At 34.9% G+C, this 22,734-nt stretch overlaps 5 protein-coding genes across 7 annotated transcripts; 2 read left to right on the forward strand and 3 right to left on the reverse strand.

Annotated features, from left to right (window-relative positions):
• Nucleotides 1–6,573: 6,573 nt before the first annotated feature.
• LOC143178545 (uncharacterized) lies at nucleotides 6,574–7,545 on the forward strand. The gene is made up of 3 exons (XM_076377268.1): nucleotides 6,574–6,595; nucleotides 6,669–7,294; nucleotides 7,425–7,545. Exons 1-2 carry the CDS (start codon nucleotides 6,574–6,576, stop codon nucleotides 7,199–7,201), a joined length of 555 nt encoding a protein of 184 aa, XP_076233383.1. The 3' UTR covers nucleotides 7,202–7,294; nucleotides 7,425–7,545.
• A 7-nt stretch (nucleotides 7,546–7,552) lies between these two features.
• Nucleotides 7,553–12,577, forward strand: Fmrfar (FMRFamide Receptor). The gene is made up of 4 exons (XM_076376833.1): nucleotides 7,553–8,237; nucleotides 9,132–9,400; nucleotides 9,469–9,658; nucleotides 10,239–12,577. Exons 1-4 carry the CDS (start codon nucleotides 7,944–7,946, stop codon nucleotides 10,830–10,832), a joined length of 1,347 nt encoding a protein of 448 aa, XP_076232948.1. The 5' UTR covers nucleotides 7,553–7,943; the 3' UTR covers nucleotides 10,833–12,577.
• A 323-nt stretch (nucleotides 12,578–12,900) lies between these two features.
• LOC143178294 (ATP synthase F(0) complex subunit k, mitochondrial) lies at nucleotides 12,901–13,388 on the reverse strand. The gene is made up of 2 exons (XM_076376836.1): nucleotides 13,194–13,388; nucleotides 12,901–13,078 (listed from the first exon to the last, which is right to left on the reverse strand). Exons 1-2 carry the CDS (start codon nucleotides 13,275–13,277, stop codon nucleotides 12,998–13,000), a joined length of 165 nt encoding a protein of 54 aa, XP_076232951.1. The 5' UTR covers nucleotides 13,278–13,388; the 3' UTR covers nucleotides 12,901–12,997.
• Nucleotides 13,265–22,479, reverse strand: LOC143178290 (uncharacterized). Of its 3 annotated transcripts, XM_076376830.1 has the most exons (10): nucleotides 22,121–22,466; nucleotides 20,592–22,043; nucleotides 20,311–20,513; nucleotides 20,091–20,229; nucleotides 19,797–20,018; nucleotides 19,596–19,697; nucleotides 14,660–16,787; nucleotides 14,393–14,588; nucleotides 14,138–14,321; nucleotides 13,265–13,403 (listed from the first exon to the last, which is right to left on the reverse strand). In XM_076376830.1, the coding sequence occupies exons 2-10, from the start codon at nucleotides 21,873–21,875 to the stop codon at nucleotides 13,335–13,337; spliced, it is 4,527 nt and encodes a 1,508-aa protein (XP_076232945.1). In that variant the 5' UTR covers nucleotides 21,876–22,043; nucleotides 22,121–22,466; the 3' UTR covers nucleotides 13,265–13,334. The 3 variants fall into 3 exon arrangements, with proteins under 3 accessions (XP_076232945.1, XP_076232944.1, XP_076232946.1); XM_076376829.1 differs by having other exon boundaries at nucleotides 20,592–22,466; XM_076376831.1 differs by lacking the exon at nucleotides 13,265–13,403 and adding an exon at nucleotides 13,791–14,071 and having other exon boundaries at nucleotides 20,592–22,479.
• LOC143178291 (uncharacterized) lies at nucleotides 17,111–19,568 on the reverse strand. Its single transcript, XM_076376832.1, has one exon. The coding sequence runs from the start codon at nucleotides 19,527–19,529 to the stop codon at nucleotides 17,439–17,441; it is 2,091 nt and encodes a 696-aa protein (XP_076232947.1). The 5' UTR covers nucleotides 19,530–19,568; the 3' UTR covers nucleotides 17,111–17,438.
• Nucleotides 22,480–22,734: the final 255 nt, after the last annotated feature.

Raw genomic sequence — 22,734 nt, forward strand, 5'->3', positions numbered from 1 at the left:
TCATTAATGAGGAATTACGAGCAGAAGTATAAAAACCTCGGTGAAATTGAATGGCTACTTACATTAAGAAGCTTCAATCGCCTCTATCATCTTTAGAAATCAAAGGCAATTACATTTAATTTGCCAACGCTTAGTTGTATTACCCCAAATGAAGGGAGAATATGAAAGAAAGCAGTGTCGTAAAGAAGAACAAATGGTGTCGGCCTAAACGAAGATCCTTCGATTTGCACGCGAAGTTTCAGACGATATTACAAGCAAAACTGAGGGAAACACAGTACCCTTCATATATCTGTATCACAGAGGAAAAGTGAAGGGAAAAGTTTATCTTCCATAGATCTCCCTGTCCATAAACGTAATAACCGAAGGCAGTAGCTGCGAGGAATTAAGGCAAATGAAAAGCCAGAAGAAAGACGAAAGGTCTCTAGAGGCGCGATGCAACTTATTTCGTGTATCTCTGTTTTGGAAGGGTAGAAAGAGAAGGGAGGAGAAGAAAACGATAAAGGGGAAGATTAGCCAAGTACATAAGCATCCCTGATCCAATCTTCGGTCGTCCCAAATGATTTTTTGTAGCGGAATGATCTCTCCCTGAGGAAAAACTCGTTAGTCCTACGCGTCGAGCCTCCTAAAAGTGATTAGGATAAAGCAGCAGTCACCCTAATCGCTCGAGCGCGATCAAATCCGTGACTTTATGGCCAGCGACTGGAACTGTCCTTCTGCAACCGATGTGCCTGAAGTGTTCTCAAAGAAAATGGACGAGAGAAAAGATAATCCGTGCCGAGGGAGGAGAGTATATTCCGTAACCCATTTTGAGTGGAACTGTGGAAGATTCATTGGACAATTTTGTCGGTGGACCTTTGTCCTCCGTGGACCCAGTTTTACAAAACATTTGCTCGTGTTGTTTTTAAATGGAAAACAGATAAAAAAGGCCAGTGAATGAATACATCGCGGTTGACATTATTCGTTTCCGTCGACGAGTCTGATTGTTATGCCAACGAATGCTTGAAACAACAGTATCCGAATTTGTTTTCAATGTAAATCGTGCATTCGATCGAGAGCACTCGCCTGAGGGTCATAGGTTGTAGAATAAAAATGAGTAGGTGACACCTTTAGCGCGAATCGAGGAGCCCATCGTCGACTTGGTAAAATGGTCAGCTGTTGCTTTCGTTATTGCCAACCCTCTAAAAATACGTGTAGCTTCGAGCTTCGAGCTTTGCCCCCTTCTCGCTTCAACTCTGAGTCAACTATAGGAACTCCTTATCTAATTTTAACGCGAAACACTGTCCACTCGGGGCCAGTCTCGCAAACCACGAGAGATCGAGCGGCCTTGGCGATTGTGAAATTTAGACAGAGACCTCGTAACGCTCGATCCCGACACGTTTCGACTAAAATTCGTCGATTGCCCGATACACGAATCCGTAAACAATGCAACACACAGCTGATCGCTCTCTCCTTTCAACTACGAATCAACGATTGTTCGTCTCTTTCCACGGGAATATCCATCGACGTTTATACCCTACTCCACGATCATTATTTCACGGCTTAAAAGCGAGCTTGCAGCACTGCACGAATGAAATTTTCATCGATGTTTAAAACTGATGAATTAGACTATGAAGTGACTAGATATTTATAAACTAGATATATACAGGAACTATCGAGTATTTGAACTCGATTAAAATCGAATCTGCACGCATCGATGTACTGTTACAAAAGGATTTCGAATTCAAAAAATGTTCACTCTTTTACCTTCAGAAAATAAAGAAATTTTGAAGTATCAAATTGTCCTTCGCTTTCCATCGACTTTGGCCGAGTCCTGTAACCCACTGAAGCCTGAACAAACTGTTTTCAAGAGAACCGCGATATCTATTTCCAAAATGGGTCGTGCGTAAGAGTAACCAGACAAAATCTTCGACGTCGTACCGAAAATAATCCACGTACCACCGTGACATTTTCCTGCACACGATCGTGTCTGGACCGACTGTGTCAAAACAAATAAAAGAAATTTGATCAACAACTAATCGCGATTTCCAAGGAATGTGTAGCGCGGTGAACAAAGTTGTGGGACAAAAGACCTCGAGGAACGGGAAGAATAACAGAAAAGTAACAACATTTCGAAACTCGATTGACCCGCTTCTTCGGGAAGCAATGGGCAAAAAAGGAAAATTTATGCTCCTTGTTTTCGGTGACCAGAGAGCACAGCGTAACCGAAGGGACGTGCCGTCTGATCTTAAACGGTCTTTACCACTTATCGCATTCCCATCTCATGGCTGGGTTACTCCACTTTCAGAGGGCAGCCGAGCCGAACGACCTGGCGTCAGACTTTTCCTTCTCATTGCGATTGCTAGCACTGTGTGTGCCATATTTTTCTATAAACTCCTAGGTATCATATTCGCGTGAAAGAAAACTCACAAAACAGAAATACGTATCTCGACCGAGTACGATGTGAAGTTTTCAATAAAAGATTAAAAGCAGAAAGGTCTTATTGTTAGAACCACAGTGCTTTCTAAAGAAACTCAGCCATCATCCAAAGATACAAGGAATATTACATGAAAAGTAAGAACTGTTTTGATATTAACAATGGAAGAAAATATACAAAGTAAGATATAACATAAACCTGAAATTGAAGTTAAAGCTTTTCTTCCTAAATAATGTATAATAGTAAAACCACTTGTCTCTGAGACTGCTTTGTCTCTTCTGCCCTGTTCTAACTTTCCTCGTAGCTACGCAATAAAGAGACTAGATATTCACGCTTGGACGTTATTACTTATAAGTGACAGTAATACCATCTCATTTCCTGGCTGCTCCATTTAGCGAGACGCTGGTAGACCCAGCTAGTTTCGACGCAACACGACTGATTCACCAAACCCTATCCAACGCATCGTCGAGCGTTTTTGCATCGTAAACTCAGGCATTCGTGAATCCGTTTAGATCAGACGCAGCGTTTCCGCGAGTATATTTAACTGTTTAACAATTTTCTGAGCTGGTTTCGAGGAAGACGACTCCGCCACGATACAACTTCGCAAGAAATGTTACAGACTTGAATGACAGTAGACTGAACTTCTGAGACGGCTGTCTCGTCTCGATAAAACTGGCTATACGATACAAACGTCCCAAAAAGAAAGTCGTGCTCGGCGCGTGAACTCGCCAACTTTATCGGGCGTCGTATCTTGGCGATGCGAATACAAATCGTAATTAACGCTGGGATTCGAAGCGATAACAGGATCGTATTTATCGGACGTACCACTTTGCGGTTCGGGACGCTAATTATTATTTATGCGAGCACTTCGCGCAACGATATAAATACTATCGATCTTGCGCAATCGGCAGCTTCGAGCAATGAATTAGTCCCGCGACAGCTGCCATTATGTTCCACAGATGCTGCCACGACGAGAGAAAGAAATTTATCTCTCAAAGATCTCGAATGGCAGAACTTCAAATTGATGTCGCGATCGTGCCGAATGAATAGTAGGTACTTCATGAGGGCGCTTAATTAAACTTCGAACAGAAATCAGAGTTCGAGATAAACCAGATGAAACACGGGAAACTGTACGATTGCCCTTGAAAAACTGCACCAATTGAAGAACTACTAATTGTATGAGCAAGTCCTAGTTATAAACTAGTATCCTCGAAACTTATTACCTCTGCTTTTAATAATCGACCCTCTTCCTACACATTCTTCAATTGATCAATTTTTCAATAAACCTGTTTCATCGAAATTGAAGCTAACAGAGCCAAATGAGCAACGAAATAATAAACACTGGTCGGAGTCTCTTCGACGAGTCGATCTAACGAGTCATTTTCATTAAACTGCTAATTCGAGCAACATTGTACCCTGTTGCTAGCCTTAATCATCATTAGGCAGACGTACCTACTGACCCGTATAAGTACATACGCTGTCGTCGAGGATTACATGTGTGAGCTATAAAATTCGATTAAGTGTATTTCGAAGCTTCGCGAAAATAAACAGCTTTAGCATTATTTGCAGTTAAAAGCAGATAAGTTTGGGACAAAAGAATACCACGAGGTACATATGTAAGGAAAACACTCCTGAAATCTATTCTTATTCGACACCTAGCTGATAGTAATTTGTGTACGTCAGGCGAGATAACACTTTGGCCAATAAATGCCACTGTCTCTCAGATTTCTAGTTCTGACCACCGAAGCATGCTACTTATATCTATAGAAGCTGATTTTTAAACGATATTCTCAAGGTACAACAAGAACGACACAGAGTTACGAATCCACGTACCCAAAAAACGATTCACAAACAAATTTGCAAAAGTAGCGTCAACAGGGCTGACTAATCTCTCAGCTGGAGTTCAGCAAGTTAGTAACAAAGTACTGGAAAAAATGGAAACGAGGGATTATCGGGCAACTATAGTCGAAATAAATTCCCCTGTTAATTCGTTGCGAAACAGGCAGTTGCATCATCCAAGAGACAGTTCCAGGATGCGTCGTGTGAAAATGCATAGCGCTCGGTCGCAATTCCAGCTGACGCTGGATCACATAAATCAGCGAGCAAAACTAAAACGGTTGGTAAACTTTTCGTCCGGGTAGTTTCCTGTCTTTTGTCCCCGCAGAAAAAGGATATTACATTCTACTCCATTATTTAGTAGGTACCATCATTCAGAAGTGGTTCGTAATCACAGTTGCTGCAGAGGTTTTGCTCGCAGCGAATATTCTCTTTTTCAGAATTCCAATATACAAGAATATATTAATTCTTTTTGCGCGTGTTAATCGTGGAATATTACTAATTGACCTTCGAAATTATAGAGTCTACTCAAAGAACTCTTCAACGTGGAACAAGCTAGCAATATATGACTGTAACTCAATCTGTTAATGCTTCGGCGTCAGGAGAGCATGCACCGCGCGAGAAAATTAGTTTCCAAGCTTATTTGAAACGTGCTTAGCGAACGCTGGATTCATAGGTGCGACCATTTAGACGATTTAATGCTCGAGACAATTTATCGGAAGCAGAGAGTAGGAAGTTCGGTGAGATGAAACTTGACAACGGCAGCTGGTCTGGCGAAAGTTTAATTAGGAACGTAAACGTTGCCAATAAAACTTTTGCACATGTAACCGCCACATTCGTTGAGAAAAATGGTAGCGAGTTAGGTTTCCTAGATAGCTTCGATTCCTGCTTCAATATTATCACGTTTTCTCTTCCTCTCGAAAATTAAAGACAAAACACATTTACATACTTCCTATTCTCTCTCGTCGCCATTCAATCCTTAATTATTCCATGTATTTTCCTTTTTTTTGCATACAAACTCGATACAATAGGATCTCGATTACCTGGCTTAATACGAGACTCAAATTTCATGTCAATTTTATTTATTTTCGATATACTGCTATTAAATTATAACCTATCTAGTCTCAGTTGATGTTCTATTGTCATTACACTGAATAATAATAGCCTTGAACAATAGAGACTATAGATAATTGAAGCACGGTTAATCGAGATTCTATTGTAATCATTATCCGCGAATATGGCCGTCGTTGTTTCGAACGAGTTGTTTGTGTTTCGAATGTAAACGACATTTGACAGGTACTGCTGAAAATATCGATGCAGAGAATGCGTTAAATTGTTGTAGTATCACAGAGGGAAGCCACATTCGTTTCGTGTACAAAATCGACGACGCGGAAATTAGGAAAGGACAAATTAACGATAGCTCGAAACGTGCCAATCAACAGTTGGAACGACGTAAATGGCACGAAAACGATCGCTCGATCGAACTAGCATCGACAAACTGCCCTCTGTATCTTCGTTTCGCTTTTTTAAACACGTACCCACATTTCAAATGAATTGTTTAATCAGCACATTTACGAGCAAATGAGAAATACAAATTGCCACGTTAAATGACAAGGTTTCTACTTTCAGACAAATAACAATGGCGTCTGTCAAGACGCGTGATTCTGTAAGGTTATAAATTTTTGAAAATGTCTGACTCACGTGTGCTCCAGGAATGTCGTAGATTTTCTAGTTCGATCAACGTCCAAGATAAACAATGGCAGAGAGAAAATATTCCAGTATCCACGACACGTAGCATAGCTTCATGTTCACACGCGACACTATATTTGCACTTTGTCGTTAAAGATTCTTTATGTCATGCACTAGTGGCGAAAATTTCGGTCCACGCTGTACGAGGAACAGTAAATCACTGATCCACAGGTAGCGGACACTGTTTATGTTGTAGCTTCCGTAGCTCGCGCTCTCGACTGTTTACAAAGTAAAGTCGAGGTTAATACCTTCGTCTTAAACACAATTATCACGGCGCAGATATTTGGATACGAGGAAAGTCAATAAAGTCTTCTGTCCTTTCGACGAATATTCTAACAACAATTTCTACGCGTCGCGCTTTAATATTATTTCCCGTTGAGAAAGATAAACTCACTGATCTGAATATATTCGACGCGCTACAGTTCTAAACAGTTCTGCGCCACCTGAAGAGAGTTAGCGATACTAAAGTTTTTCGATTTATACATTGATTATAAAAAGAATAGATCTTTCATTTTATAGGATTTTGAGACACGTAGTTTACAATACCGAAAAATTCATTTTTACGTCTTCTGAGTATGACTAATGTTCAAAGCTGTGGTTAAACAATATAAGTTAGACCAAGGGTTAAAATAAAGGCTGAAATAAGAATTAAAATAAAGGTGAAAATAAGGGTTAAACCAAAAGCCAGTTGAGGGGTCAGTTGAAGGGTCAGTAGAAGGGCCAGTAGAAGGGCCAGTAGAAGGGCCAGTAGAAGGGCCAGTAGAAGGGCCAGTAGAAGGGCCAGTAGAAGGGCCAGTAGAAGGGCCAGTAGAAGGGCCAGTAGAAGGGCCAGTAGAAGGGCCAGTAGAAGGGCCAGTAGAAGGGCCAGTAGAAGGGTCAGTAGAAGGGTCAGTAGAAGGGTCAGTAGAAGGGTCAGTAGAAGGGTCAGTAGAAGGGTCAGTAGAAGGATCAGTAGAAGGATCAGTAGAAGGGTCAGTAGAAGGGCCAGTAGAAGGGCCAGTAGAAGGGCCAGTAGAAGGGCCAGGAGAAGGGCCAGGAGAAGGGCCAGGAGAAGGGCCAGGAGAAGGGCCTGTCCCATCCGAAGCCACCGGTGGCCCCGGCGCGAGTGAGACAGTCTCAGTCCTCCAGGGGTATATGTACCCTCTGATCAGAAGTGGGGGAACCAATGAAATAAGTTCTTCGGTGGTGGAAATTGCGAAATGAATCGAACGAAGAATAACTTGCGAAAAATTAACAAATTTCGTAAAATATTCATGGGATCAACAATTTTTGTTAGACAAATTGTTAATAACAATTGTACGTAGTAATTCATACAAATTATTAACAGTTATCTTGCAGTTTCTTATTCATCAATATTTCATACTTCCTGCAATATTTAATAATAGATTATATAATATTTTTAACAAACATATTTTTTTCATTGCAGATTTCTGGAAAGCTTCGACAGACATTTCCTAAGGAAAAACGAATCATCGATTACTGCGTAACCGCGACAAATCGCAAATGTACATCTCCGAAAGTTCCATTGAAATTAGGCAAATTGAAATTGACTCGGTAGCGCTTTGGGGACGAGCAGAAACGCGGAAAACGAGATAGCACTTTTAAGCGTCGATAAAGTGTTCGTCATGGTACCGGAACTATTCGTCTTTGGCTCTCACAAAGTCAAAAGGTAGTGGGAGTCAAACTGGAACATTTGAAATTCTAATTTTTTCGAAAATCTCAAGATTCTTAAAAGATTTTACAAGGGAATCCAAAAAGTGGAGCAACGAAGAAAAGAGGAATTATCTTCTTCATGGTAATAGCTCATAAAGACTGAACAAGGAACCAATAAAAATTACCAGATCTACTATGTACAACTAGATCTAAAAAATCCAAAAATGGTGACATGAGATTGAGATAGGAGTCTAGAAAACCCTAATGAAGAAGCAAACGAAAAGACGAAACGATGGAAACAAGTCCGAAGTTCTTAAACGCATCTAACTATTACAATGTTCAATTATCGGAAAATTTGTCTAGCACCACTAGCGTGAGAGAGTTACTCGAATGTACACACGATATTAGTTCAAGCGGTCTCTTCGATTTCATTATCTATGGCATATTAGTGAATTTGATTGGGCTTTTCGGCATTTTCGGTAACACGATCTCGATGATCATATTATCGAGACCTCAGATGAAATCGTCGATTAATTACCTATTGATTGGCTTGGCTAGATGCGACACAGTACTGATCATTATTTCGGTAAGTTTATTAACTTATTATGTTTGCATCCCTAAAGTTATTGTCTCAATGGTGAACTCAGAAGTTGCAATCGAATGGCATCTTAAATAGGATACCATAAGGAATAAATGAAATATGCAAAAGGATGTTTCGTTGTCGCTCGAATGTTGGTCAAACATGTAGTGTTCTGTCGTAACGAATTTACTACTAACACCTAGTCCCTCGAGGGCATAGGTACTTCGATGCACGCGACGACAAGCTTCCGTTAATTTATTACTGTAGTCAAACGTGAAAGCTCGAGGAACTTGTAACTCGGAGCGAAACAAGCTTGAATTAATGTTAACTCTTGCGTATGACTGTAAGTTACTTATTGCTAACGTTGCACGGAACGATAACGTCGAGAATCAAGCGAATCTTCCCTAAATAAACTATCTGTAACCCTTAAACACCTCGGCTCTTCAGTAAATTTCAAATTATCAGTCTCAGCGATGGTGATTAAGATACTAGCTGCTAATATAAAGTACCTAGTTACCTTAAAGAGCTAGCTGTTTACCCAGAGAAAATATCTCGCCGTTCCATCCTCGGGTTACGTAAAACCGCCAATGGTCTGATCGCCAAATGAATTTCCCGAGGTCAATATCAAACTCCCCGAGGGTGTTCGATGTTGAATGCGCTGTTATTGCTCGAACAGCTATCAACCGCTGCTTCTAACACGATTCATGTATTCGAGAACGCTAAATGGGGAAATTCAGAGAGATTTCGCTGAACCGAATCGCGTTAATCCAGATTTTCAATTAGGGATTCGACGGATTCGCTTCAACCGCTGGGTCGCAGCTTTAATCCAACTTCGTTCCGAACTTCCACCAAACGTTGTTACGTTGGTCATCGAAAATTCAACTTTTTCTTCGTTTTCAGATACTGATTTATGGCTTACCTGCAATTTACACGTACACGGGACTGCTGTTCAATTACAAGTTCATCGTCCATCCAAAGATCGTCCCATTTCTTTACCCATTGTCGTGTATGGCGCAAATCGCGACGGTGTATTTGACTCTGACAGTGACTCTGGAGAGATACATCGCAGTCTGTCATCCTCTGAAAGCAAGATCTTTCTGTACCTACGGCCGAGCCCAACTGGCTGTCTTGGTTATCGTGATATTCACCTTTATTTATAATTTACCAAAGTGAGTGGTCCGCTTACTGAGCATGAAATAATATTTCAACAATATCATCTCGTCTTTACTCTCAACAGATTTTGGGAGATAGACTCCTACACCGAGGTTCACTGGAAATACAATGTCACCGTGAACTGCTTGACTCCAGCGGATTTGAGGAACAACAACTTGTACGTCACTGTCTATGTACACTGGATGTACTTCTTCGTTTGTTATCTGTTTCCCTTTCTTGCTTTGGTGATCTTCAATGCGGCCATCTATCAGCGGGTGAGCAAAATCCATAGTCTACAGAAGTAAAGAGGGAAATGTTCTAAGTAACGCTCTACTTTCTGCTACTTTACTCTTTGCCAGTTTGTATAAATATCTTGAAAATATTTTGAAACAACCAAAATGATTAATTTCTCGACAAAAACATGAACCATTTTATTAAATTAATACTTGCCCACAAAAACGACAATCCTGTTTTATTACTTTTTGCTATATTGACAGAAGTATATAGTACAATTTGTTCTGTTCACTTCACCGACGCAATTTCCTAAATGGCGCGTTGCTAAATAAATCTTTTCACGGTTTCGTAGGGTATCCCATGGCCCGCGTGAGAAATTTTTTCCCCGTCGTCACGGAAAACAATCCCCCAAGGTGAACTTCTTCGTGCGAGTCGCGCGTCCAATTCTATTCTCCCTGTTTCGTTCGTGATTTTCTTCCCAATGACAGGGCTAATTTATCGCGGCAATATTTTTCGAGTACATACAATAGACAAAAGTTTTTTGAAAATAAAATAAAATCTCAAAAAGTAAATTAATGCAGTTTTAGATATGAACTAATTAAAACCTTGTATTGATTCCAGGTGAGAAAGGCAAACAGAGACTTGCAACAATTATCCCGACATCAGAGACGAGAGATCGGCCTAGCTACGATGCTACTCTGCGTGGTGATCGTCTTCCTCGTCTGTAATATCCTACCACTCGCTTCGAATATTTACGAAACCTTCTTGAACGAACCACCACTCTGGCTAGTGCAGACGGGAAACCTCCTAGTGACGATTAACAGCAGCATTAATTTTATTATCTACGTGATCTTCGGTAGAAAATTCAAGAGGATATTCCTAAAATTATTTTGCAACTCGAGGCTATTCGGGCAAGGCAGGGACAGTCCCGAATTCCAAACTTACGACGAGTCGATCGTTACGAATATGACCAATATAGAACTCAGGAACTCTATCAGACATTATCACTTGAACAGATCGAGTACTATCAGTAGGAACAATAACGTTTCGAACGGTAGTATGCGGCAAAGTGTGAAGATGTCAGGGAGACCCGCTAGTCCGGGACCATGCGTTTACTATCCTGCGAGAAGCCCTGTCAGAAGTCCCAGTCAAGTATCTAGAACATCCAGTAATCACAATGGATGGAATAAAAAAGACGTAGATTCTACTCTGTAATAAATTTAACTTTGATAAGTCAACCGGCTATACTTAAAAAATGTACGCTCCTACATTCATCTATCATATTATAAAATAAGAAGATATTCTAGAATTAAATGTTTGATCGGGTCTAGGAGTTCTATGAATCTCTTAATCATTCAAGAGTAATTTCATTCTTGGAAAGCAGATATTTTTAATTCATCTCATTTATACTACGCTGAATCTTTATACTTTTTCTTAAAGTCAACATACGGAACAAATCTAACGCAATAGTGCGCCATTCGTCAGGACTTTAGTGTCATTTAATTATTGATGAAGCTTAAAATGCGATGCATTTTAGTCGATGTGCGTGTACGAATTGTATAATAATTGCTTCATCGTGCATATAATGTATACGAAGCATTTCAGCAGTGAAACAAATACATATGTATATATGCGTTTCTTTATACATACATAAGTGTAAGGTCATCATTCTTGAGAGCTCTAATTGTGATAATAATTTAGTAAATCTTGTCATTGAATGAGATTTGATATTAATCGAAATATTAGTTTCTCAAAGGAAATAAAAAAAGTTTTGTGATAAAGAGTTGAATTAGGTTACCTGAAACTCATTATTACAATATAAAACGATGTAGGACGAATGATTACCTTATACGGACATGAAACTATTTAACGCAAGTAAAACGTATATGTTTCGTGTACAAATACGGTACCCATATTATAATTTTATTGGATATTATACTTTTAATGAACTGTAAATACCATACCATTCACAAACTACACATGCTATGTTAATATTATCGACTTTGATCGAAAATTATTGGTTTATTTCAATTTGTAATCATAATCGAATTCATGGCGTCGATTTTCTATCCAGAATATGTACTAGGAAAGAAAAAATAACCGAACTAATTTAAATTTTTACTTACGCGCATATTTTTTCAATTCTTGACACTTCACAAATTGTATAATATTATGTACTAACGATAGGTATCGCCTAGTACTCTTTCAAATTTGAAACGAATAAAAACGTTCTCGTCAGACATTGGTTAGGACTTCCATTAAGGCGCGAAAAATCGTTATATTCTTTTTATCACACTTATGCCTATTAGTCTGAAATATTAAGGTGTACTACGCTGATAGAATTTTTGTTGATACAAGATAGAAATATAGCGCGACTAAAATTTTAACAACTTACTTGCACCTTAGCATTTCAGAAAGGAATACAAACGTGTACCTGAAGCCATAAAGTAGATCTCTTAAGACTAGATTCTTTTATATTGTTTCTGAAGCACAAGCTTTCTTCAATTGCGAATATGTGATCGAAAAATGAACGTTCGTATTTACCCCTTTCACGTCATCAAATACAGTGTTAAAAACACGTGTAAATTTAAACATTAAAAAGTAAGCATAGGTAATATACGAATTGTAAATATGAAAATAATTTAAAATACTCTAATTATTTTATTAGATACTAAATTTTAAATGTGAGAAATTCTTTCATCAAGAACAGACAAATTTTTTTCTGGAATTTTATCTTCTTTACTATATAAATATCAAAATTTAGCATAGAGGGAAAAGAAACGCTCTCATAAATATATAATAAAATAAGATTATATGAATTATGTGAATATATATTATATTCTAGTCATTAAATTTCTATGGAATTATATCTTTGTGACTATATATGTGTACATACACATACATGTATAGCCAATAAGAAATACACAATTATAAAAATAAAACTTCGTTTTCAGCCAGAACCATGACTACCTCGCTCCTATTAAAAAATTCATTTAACAATAATAATAATTAAAAATCAATGACAAAATAAACTTTACTTTTTATTTCCTTGCTGTATATCACTTACAATCATTTCACGAATTTAACCAACACAAAATCCAAGAATATATGTTCATTTCTGTAATTTACTAAGTTTGTCAATTCGTTTATTCAACGTTGTCGCGTAAAACTCAACGAAATCCCTACGTATAAAGAGCTGGTAACGAAACATTAAATATTACATCTTACACAACTGTTCCATGCGCGCGGAGTCGTAAAAATAAACGACTAAACAACAGTGACGAACGATCCAGAAAAGGTCCCTTCCTTTATTTCTCAATAGAGCAAAGTTACTGTACAGAAATTATTACATAATACGTCTATAAGCGTTCATCTCGGCATCAGTTTTGAGCCTTCTTCTTCGGTTTCAGATATAGGTAGAGGGCTAGGAGAGCGACGCCAGCGTACGTTACTTTTGCAACCTATAAAAAAGTGACACATTTAAAACACTTAATATTAGGGGTATGATTTTCAAAGTGTCTAAGAAGAAAATTTAATAATGTCGTAAACCGACGAACACATTTTGAGGTTACTTACGTTTGCCCGACCGCGATCGGTAACGCTGTTATAATATTTCGCAAATCCAGTAAGCTTTTCTTCCTGGGAGTCTCCACCCGCCATTGTTTGTCACAAAAATATTAACGTCGTACTGTCGTATTAATTTTGAAGTGAACGAAATCACTTGTTAAACGCACCTCGACACCCCGACACAGTTCGATTGGCAATGTTACGATTGTTTTCTACGTACTATCGAATGAGTTAAAATAAGTTGACGCTAGAGGGCAGTTCTGACTTCCGGTCGTACAAATATTGAATTTAAGTAGATTATCGTTTTTAAACTTCTTTGGGTATTTCGAACGTAAGTTTTATAATTACTTAAATATTATTATAAATATTCATACTGTTATTTAATATTTACTAATTTACTGAAATAGATGTACGTTTAATATGTTTCAAATTAATTATCAACGTGACAATTACGTTGTAAAAATAAGCCTACACAGAAATGAAATATTTAAAAAAAATGGCGATGGGTTAGGAAAAAATATCTATTTAATATTTGTACATATAAGCATAAACACTTCACATGATGAATTAGTTCAAATTTTTTTACTTGAACAAAACAGCGACGCAAAAGAAAATAAAGCTTTCAAAATATTCATGACATATAATATGGCACTTAAGTATAGTATTTCTTAATATAAACACAAAAATACTTTTTTTATATTATGACTTATATTGAAGTATAATATAGAACTTAAAGTAACATAAGTATTATATGTTTTAATTATCACGCATCATTTTTCACTCATTTAGAAAGAAACTTCAATTATTAAGAAACTTCTAATCAATTGTTTTTAACTGTTTATTTTGTCAATATAATGCTTGAATCGTCCATATGCATGAATGACTGACTAAAATAGAAAAAAATATATATAAAAATATATTAAAAAATATATTAGTGATAGAACACTACTTACACTAAGTATAAACGTATGCAACCCTGTTACAACTTGTTCTTGAACTTGTTGTTGAAGAGCACAGTCTATCTCCTGCCGAGAAAGAATTTTAAGTTTATACAATAATTTCAGCATCGTCTTTAATGGCATCAATTGCAGATTCTTAGATTCATACATAACAAAATTCGTTTCTTCTAGGAAGACACTAAAGCAAAGAATGATATTTATTACATCGTTTTCATAAAAAGATATTTTAACCACTTTTAGAATACTTACCCGTCCATATTTAAAACATTAATTGAGTACTGATTTTTATCAATTTCTTGAATTGATATAGGTATATGAAGAATATGTAGAAAATTCATCATGTACTGAACTGTTTCAAATTCAGTAAATGTTTTAATGAATTCATCTATTAATATCCATCCTTCTTCTTTGTAATAAAATGTGTGTATCACACAGTTAGGTAGTACTAAAAGAAAGGAAAAGTTACATAGAAATGAAATATAATATTATTCAATAGAAAAATGTAGTAGAACATACCGACTGGATGAAAAAATATATTATCATATAAACAATTATTTAAAGACAAATGATTTCTAACTGAATCGACTCTTTGCATATATCCAGCATTTTTAAATTCGTTTTCTTTCAAGTATAAATTATTTATTACTTTTGTATCATTAACATTAACATGAGTTCCTGTCTGTTTCACATGAGTTGTCTCTTTCGCACTAACGTTTTCTACTGTATTCTGATTACTGCCGTCGTATAGTGCTTCTGTATATTCATTTTTCTGGCTTGGGAAATGTTTCCTCCAAAGTTCGGATTGAACAGTATTTATCTCGTCGATCGACTTCATCCACATTCTCGTCGGTATATTACATGGTTCACCTGGATTTCTATTCAATGATTCTTGGCTATATTCTACTTCACTGTTTGCTTGCACTAATGGGGATGATCTGTATGAATTATGTGAAGTAGATGGACGAGTAAGATATCCCTCATCAACATTTGTATTATCTATTAATTTAGATGATGGAGAACTATTAATCGGTAACCACGATGAAGATACGTAATTATCATTTATGTTTCTACAATTATAATTTCCATTCAAAAGAGTGAAATTATTGCTATTTGTGAATGAATATGGATTAAAATTGGCGGTATTATTTGTGTCTATTTGCATTGCCTTATTTGTTTTTGCTATGAACTGTTTTTTGTGATTAAGGAAAGAGTCATTTAATTGTGACGAACAAGAATTGAAAATATTCTCTCCAGTATTTTGTTTCTCGACATGTTTTTGTGAATTCATTGTAAAATACGGAGTATAATCTTCCGTTTTCGCCGTCTGATCAATGTCGTTTGTTAAAAATGGATTGTCAATAGTAAATTTGGACATATTATTAGTAATATTGTCTATACCCCACGTATAATTAACAGGCTGAGACTGTGTGTTTAGTCTAGATATATCATCATTGATATTATTCATGTTACTCGAACCATAAGTAAAAAGATGTTGATTAAAATTGAATGATATTTCTTCAGACAGACTTTTCGAAATACTGGGAGTCTTGTCTTCCTGAAAAGTCATTGGATTATGTTCAAAAATTGATCTCTGATCGTTCTGAGCGGCTGATACCGTGTTAGAATTTAAACAAGTTACTTCCTCGTCTGAATCTGATATCTGTAATTTGCCTGATAGACTGAGTCTAAAAGGATTAGTTTCTTTGAAAGGTGTTTCATTACTATCTGATCTTTCTGCAGACATTGAATTATCTATGTTGAATCCTGTATTAAATTTCCCAAATTGTGAAGGATAACTTTCATTTCTTGCTGATTGTTTATTTACAAAATGTTGATTAGCTGCATCAACATTATTGTCCATGGGTATAAAATAATTTGTATACGTCGAATTCAAATGAGAGGCTGACTTCTGAGCAGTATTTTCAAATAAATTAGCTTGATTATTAACATATCCATTGTCAGTGAAATTATGCAATGGTTGTTGTTGATTTATTGTAGGAAATACAGGATTTCCACAAGAATAGTCACTTTTCATAAAATCATTATTTGTATCACTACTTTTTGTATTGAAATCATTTACAGCACCAAAATTAACTAAAGTTTCCATACCTTTCCTTGTACACATAAACATATTATTCATGGTTTCATAGAGTTTATTATCTTTATCTGATTCACCATTTGTACTTTTTTGAGAATTTTTCATTACTTTATTAAAAAGCATATGAAATGTAGCAGTTATCTGCATCTGCAATTTCAAATTTTCATTCCACAATTCCATAAACTTTTCTGGAGTTAATTCGTCTTTAGTATCATTGTATGTAGATTTATCTTGCAAAAGTGGATTTGTGTTTATATTTATTAAAGAAAAACTAGTAGATGACAAATTATTTGGAACTTGATTTTGTAAATTCTCTTCCACAATTGTAGATAATTTTTGCGATTCTTCAGATAATGAAAGTTCTGAAGAAAAGTTAAACACTTTATTATTTAGCGTACTTTGTGGTGATACTAAGGGCGCAATGCTTTCCATAGTTTTCTGTTCACTTTCAGATTCTTGGGTTTCTTCTTCATAGCATTGCTCTGGTGAATAGATTAAGTTCTCCTCAACGTACAGCAACAAATCACTCATATCAACTTTATCCCCCTATTAAAAAAACGAGGAGATCAAATAAAGCGTTATTTTAATGCTATGAACGGATACTGCGAGACAAGATTGCCTTGACGAGCGTTGCCTCCTTGTGGAGTACGTAAAAAAATGATGTATATTTTTTCTATACATACGAGGCTTACTTTGCAATTTCCGTAAACACAGCTTTAGAAACAAATGTACCTATTTAATTGCTACTCGAAATATCAGTTTGGGAAAAATTACCACTTTATGAGATCAATATAAAATACAATAAAAAATGCTGGTATAGAGTAAAGAGTACACAATTAAGTTTTCTGTTACAATGCTTTTATTTTACGTATAACAAATGTAATACAAATGTCATGATAACATAAAGGTCGTATTTTTCCCAAAATTATAAAAATAATTTCTTTTTATATGTTATAAAAATATATAGTATTCTAATCTTAAGCACTTAACGCATACGGTAGCACGGTTTAATTGTATATAGTAGCACTATATAACTGAATTGGTCTTTAGTAGATACACATAAAAAACAGAAAAAAAAAAAAATTAAAATAACTGCATTATTGCAACCTTAAAAGTGCATTAGACAAAACTGTACATGATCATCGAACTATAATAATATTTTTACACCTGCTGTTCAATAGATCGCATTATACAGTACTATTTAGTTTTATTATTTTGTAATTTTAATTTCTTTAGCATTTCTACTAATGTTTTTGCTTTTCCTTCTGATTTCCAAGGCACTAAATCTGTTTTAATTGAAGAATTATTTTCGCTATTTATTATTAAAGTTTCTTCAGATTGTATCTCAGATTCTGGGATTCCAATATTTAATTGTTTTTTATTATTGAATATTTTATCTGTTGAACATATACTTTTTTCAATATTATTTGTATGTTTCTCATCCAAAACGTCACTAGTTTCAGTCGAATCTGAACTGTTTACTTCTTCTATTTGTAAGGATGTATTAGATTCCATTTGACTATACATTTCAATACTTTTTCTGAAAGGACAATTAACCCTGAGAAAGTCGTAGACATCAGAATGTGACATGACTACATCCCATTCCTCTTCTTCTGATTCTAAATCATTGTCATTGAAAACAGGTATGCTGGATATATCATCTATTCTGCTAGGGGGTAATAACTCTGTTTTTGGTACTAATTCCATTGCCATCATTTCTTTTCTCAATGAGAGATTTTCTTCTTCTACTAATTCTGAATCTTCTTCTCTTAACGTTTCTTGTACTGTTTCTGATGCTACTCTTAATACTGACACTGGTTTTTCTGTTAATGTTGATTGCTGTGATAATACGGGTTGAATCGATGTAGATTCTTCTGCTGATAATACTTCCGGTGATACTAGGGCGTCATATGATTCGGTTTTGTCATTCATATCTGATTCCATTGTATTTCTACTTATCTGTTCTGTGTCTGTAGAATATAAATCTTTATCTTGCATTTCAAAATTAAATTTGTCCGATATAGTTTCGTCAGTGCTTACACAATTTTCGTAATCCTGCTCAGATTTATTATCTGGGTTACAAGTGTCTCCTTCAGAAGATATAGACATTTTTGATTGACTTAAATCGTCGGTATCGAGACTTGAAGTACTATTTGATAAATTCTGTTTCATTAATAATTTCTTTAACAGTTCATATTTAGGTCCATTTAATTTCATAAATACATAATGATTTTCTAATTGGCAATCACCAGAACTACTTTCAGTAGTTTCAATGTTAAATGTATCGTCGTTATTTGAGTAACTTGAATTATCAGCAGTTACACTGCTAACTCCCTCTGATGAAATGGTTGATCGTGTTTCATTTATATTTTCAGATACATTCGTCGATAATTCATGAGATTTTTTAGACAATTCCTTTTCACTTAATATTTCCAGTGCTCTTTGAGGAATGGCAATTGTTTTTTCATTTAAGTTACTACTTGCGCGTTTTTTGATAGTCTTTAATATTAATGGAGAAGGATCTTTTACTTCACTAATATTTCCATTTGGTAACCAACGTATATCTTCATCGCGCGAAGCAAAATTAGTATTATTACGTACTGCTTTTAAAAACCAACTTTCAGCCAATGTTATATTGTTTCGTTTCGTTGGAAATGATTTATAAGTTTTTATTACATCTTGGTGCTGTACACGCTCTTCTTTTTCTTCCATATTTTTATCTATAACAGACCAATCTACTTCTTCCAATTCATTCTGTTTATGATATCTATTAATATGGATTTCTTCATTCATTCTATCTAGTTCTTCTTCCGGATCTTGTATACGAAAATGATAGGCATACGACTTTGGAATATAGCTGAATTTTTTTAGAATATCATATCCATTACTTTCAGTAGCAATGTTGTTTTTAGCTGTGTCATCGGGACATTTAAACGAAGAAGAAGAACTATCGAATATGTTATTATTTTTTCCTGTATTATGAAATTCTTTGCTACTACTAGTATTAAAATCAGAAGTTGTCTTAATACTTGCTAATTTTTCATGTATAGACCTTAGTTCTCCTGAAGATCGTTTCTCTGAATTAAAAGTTAAACAAGTTCTTTCCTCGGTAGAATTGCTTTTTGAAGACTTATAAAATTCAAGAAGTTGTAAATATTTTTTCTGTGTTTTATGCGATATTGAATTTTCTTTATGAAAATTCGTAGATATTTTCAAGTTAGTATTTGAATCATATAGTGCTACGTTATCGTTGGAAGAGTTCTCGGAAAAAGGTGGTTTTTTAGACATTCGTTTAAAGCGTTCTTGACATTCTAAGTAATAACAAAATGGAAAGTTTCTGTTTTTTGTACAAACCATTTTTCCATGTTGCGCTAATTTTTGTTCAACTAGCCAATCATTGATATGTACATCTTCGTCTTCTAGTGTGTCAGTTAGTGTTACCATTAATGAATTATCCTATTTACAAAAACAATAAGTAACGAATTAATAATTCATTCAACACGTATAATTATTTTTTATTTAATTACACAATATATAAGTATATATTGTTTTTACCTCCTTATTAATTGATGCTATTGTCGCGACCAAAGGTGACTGCGATGTCCTTACTGCAAAATGATGAGTAGCACTACGAGACCACTTGGATCCTTTGTAAGGTTTTGTGTTAATTAAGCCACATGGTATGGCTTGTGCTGGTATAGAAGAAAACATTCGATGTAAATAAAAAATTGCATCTGGGGGATATGTTTTCAATGTTCCATAATCATAGAACATCACCTGCAATAAATAGATATTAATAATATCTATTTAATATTGAATTGAACATGATTCATATCACTCTGTACTTACAGTAACTTGTAGATCAGGTTTCACTGTCTTTATTATACCCCTGTGCCATATTCCATTATATATACATGCACAGTTCAAGCCCTTTTCTAATACAACAGGAGGTATTACATATTCTTCAGATTTTCGTGAATAAAACTCACTAGAAGATATAGTATTCATGTAAATATTGTTCACAAAGAAACTACATTATACATTACTAACATAACATAATGATACATACTGTAAGTCATCCATAAATGTTTTGAATATTTTTTGCTTTTTGCGAAGTTGTATCCAAAAAAATGATGGTGTGAATACTTCAACAACAACTACTTCTATGTAAGGCTTTTCATTGACTACTAAATCTTCAACATTTATTTGACCTACACATTCTCCTATGGTTACTATACCATCTGGTATTAACTTTTTGCATGTATCAATGGACTAAATATTGAAAAACATTAGACTTGTGTAAATAATTAAAAAAAATATTATTACTTTATTTAGATAAGTGTTAGTTACCAATGTTGTTGGAAGTGCTTCAGTTTCATCATCTCTTTCATATATATGATGTAATTCTGCAAGATTAATAGTTTTTTGCTTGTCCTTTGGTTTATTTAGTGGAAGTTCAGTTTTTGCAGAGTACAACATGAAGTCCCCTGTATCATTAGGTTGTATACAATGAAATATTTGAGGTAGCTGTGATGCAAATTCTCTAACACTATTAAAACCAAGTTCTGTGTAATTCAAAGAAACTTTATACTCTTCTAAATACTTTTCTGGGAGTTCAGCACACCAAATTCCATTAGGATGGTTTTGAATAAGTTTTTCCAAACGAAATCTAACTCTTTCATTTATAAGTATATCAACATTTTTACCATCAAAGTAATTTTCTTTTTCTACATTATTATTAAATTCAATCTGGGTTTCAGCTTGTGATTGATCATTACATTTATAATTGTGTAAATTCAATGAATTAATTTGGTCAGGTTGTTCTTTTGATTTATGCTTTGAGATTGTATTTTCTATATTCTGATCATGGCACTTTGATACAGTATCCTTTATAAAAGATGATGTTGGTTTAGTTTTTGTAGCTGTCTTTGTATCAGGTAGATGAGTCACTTGACTAGAAGACACAAAGTTAAAATCATCATCTTCATAATCTAATATATCCTCTGAATCCTCTTCCCCACTTGCAGTCACTATTGGTGGTTTTGAATTAAAATTTCTTTGCTTACTTTCAATTGGATAAATCTTATTATGTGTTTGATAAATTTTGTGCGATAATTTGTGTAATTGTTCTTCCATGTCACTCATAGAAATATTTGTAAAAGGCATATGTGAATGTATTGCTTGAAGAATATAATCTTTATTCAAGCCATCTGGGTGATCATTAACCAAGGTAATTACCATAGTTAATAGCTCTGCTGGTATGTGAACTTTTTGAGGCACAGTAACTGGGTAATAATGACTCGGTTTAAATGATTTTCTTCCAACTGGAAATTTCTGATCTTTCTGACCTGCTACTAATTTACTAACATGTTTGGTCTTTTCAGAAGCAATACCTTTCACGTAATATATCTGATTCCTACATTCTATCATAACAGATTTTGGCATGCTTTGTAAAAGATGCAATAGAGAACGGTACCCTAGGTCACATGAAGGTATAGGTTCACCCTCTGTTTCATAATAATCTTTTGATAATTGCGTTAATGTACAGCTTCCTTTTCGCGAGAGCAATAATGCTCGGATTGTAGTTTCAACATTTTCGTATTTCTGATTATCTTTAACTGTAGATTTTCGCATTTTTTACGATTCAAAGGTTAGTGTGTACGTTTTACATGTAGTTCTTCTTATAGTTAAATTAAATGATTTAGTTTTAAATGTTTTAGTTTTAATATCTTACTGCACTCTCGATTATGATAATATTCTCTAAGAATACTAAAGCCAGTACTATATAAACCGTATCAAATTCTGAAAATCGGAAACAAAAGGCACACTGAGATTTATTATTAGAACATTTCAAGGAAAATAAGGATTTACACACTTACTGTATGAAAGAATTTAGAACAACTTCAAATATTTTACATCGTATGTATTTTCCAACACTCTATCCAAATATATTTCAGAAACCTAACTCTACTACAAGACGGAATTATACTCCATAGTACACAACTAACCTACTCGAAGACTCGAAGATAAACACGTGTGATATTCAGCGAAATTTGAAACTCGTCAGTCATCAGTTTGTTGCCGCGCAAACTATCGAACTAATCATGGCGGGATATTATAATCGAAATTTGAAATTTTAAAATAAAAATTATAAGCAAAAATGGTAATGCATCGGATAACATGAATTTTATAAATAAACGATATAAACAAAAATGAAAAACCGTATCTACTTTTGACACTTTTGGTAAAGACGGAGATACATGTATATTTTAAAAGTTCATTATTTAACACACATAAATTGTATAATAATATTATGTCATTATTTATAGAAATAGTGTTTGAAAACATTCATTCCCCATAACATGTAATTATCACATGAATTTCACTGACTGAATGATTGAAGATAGTATACATATAAAAACTGATAAAAACATAAACCCGCACGTGAATTATTAATCAATGTGAATGAACTCTTCGTTCTGAATAACAATTG

This window comes from Calliopsis andreniformis, chromosome 4 (assembly GCF_051401765.1).
Source record: "Calliopsis andreniformis isolate RMS-2024a chromosome 4, iyCalAndr_principal, whole genome shotgun sequence".
Classification (NCBI taxonomy): Eukaryota; Metazoa; Arthropoda; class Insecta; order Hymenoptera; family Andrenidae; genus Calliopsis; species Calliopsis andreniformis.

What these genes read in the sequence shown, in the direction of transcription:
- LOC143178294 (XM_076376836.1), bottom strand. Translation starts at nt 13,277, where the DNA reads ATGGCGGGTGGAGACTCCCAGGAAGAAAAGCTTACTGGATTTGCGAAA. An exon ending in CCGATCGCGGTCGGGCAAAC is followed by an intron (nt 13,079 to 13,193) that starts GTAAGTAACCTC and finishes ACTTTTTTATAG; the next exon opens with GTTGCAAAAGTAACGTACGC.
- LOC143178291 (XM_076376832.1), bottom strand. Translation starts at nt 19,529, where the DNA reads ATGTCTAAAAAACCACCTTTTTCCGAGAACTCTTCCAACGATAACGTA.
- LOC143178290 (XM_076376830.1), bottom strand. Translation starts at nt 21,875, where the DNA reads ATGCGAAAATCTACAGTTAAAGATAATCAGAAATACGAAAATGTTGAA. An exon ending in TAGCATCAATTAATAAGGAG is followed by an intron (nt 19,698 to 19,796) that starts GTAAAAACAATA and finishes TTTTGTAAATAG; the next exon opens with GATAATTCATTAATGGTAAC. An exon ending in AATGTTTTAAATATGGACGG is followed by an intron (nt 14,322 to 14,392) that starts GTAAGTATTCTA and finishes TCTTTGCTTTAG; the next exon opens with TGTCTTCCTAGAAGAAACGA.
- Fmrfar (XM_076376833.1), top strand. Translation starts at nt 7,944, where the DNA reads ATGGAAACAAGTCCGAAGTTCTTAAACGCATCTAACTATTACAATGTT. An exon ending in TTTATTTATAATTTACCAAA is followed by an intron (nt 9,401 to 9,468) that starts GTGAGTGGTCCG and finishes TACTCTCAACAG; the next exon opens with ATTTTGGGAGATAGACTCCT. An exon ending in ATGCGGCCATCTATCAGCGG is followed by an intron (nt 9,659 to 10,238) that starts GTGAGCAAAATC and finishes TATTGATTCCAG; the next exon opens with GTGAGAAAGGCAAACAGAGA.
- LOC143178545 (XM_076377268.1), top strand. Translation starts at nt 6,574, where the DNA reads ATGACTAATGTTCAAAGCTGTG. An exon ending in GACTAATGTTCAAAGCTGTG is followed by an intron (nt 6,596 to 6,668) that starts GTTAAACAATAT and finishes GGTGAAAATAAG; the next exon opens with GGTTAAACCAAAAGCCAGTT.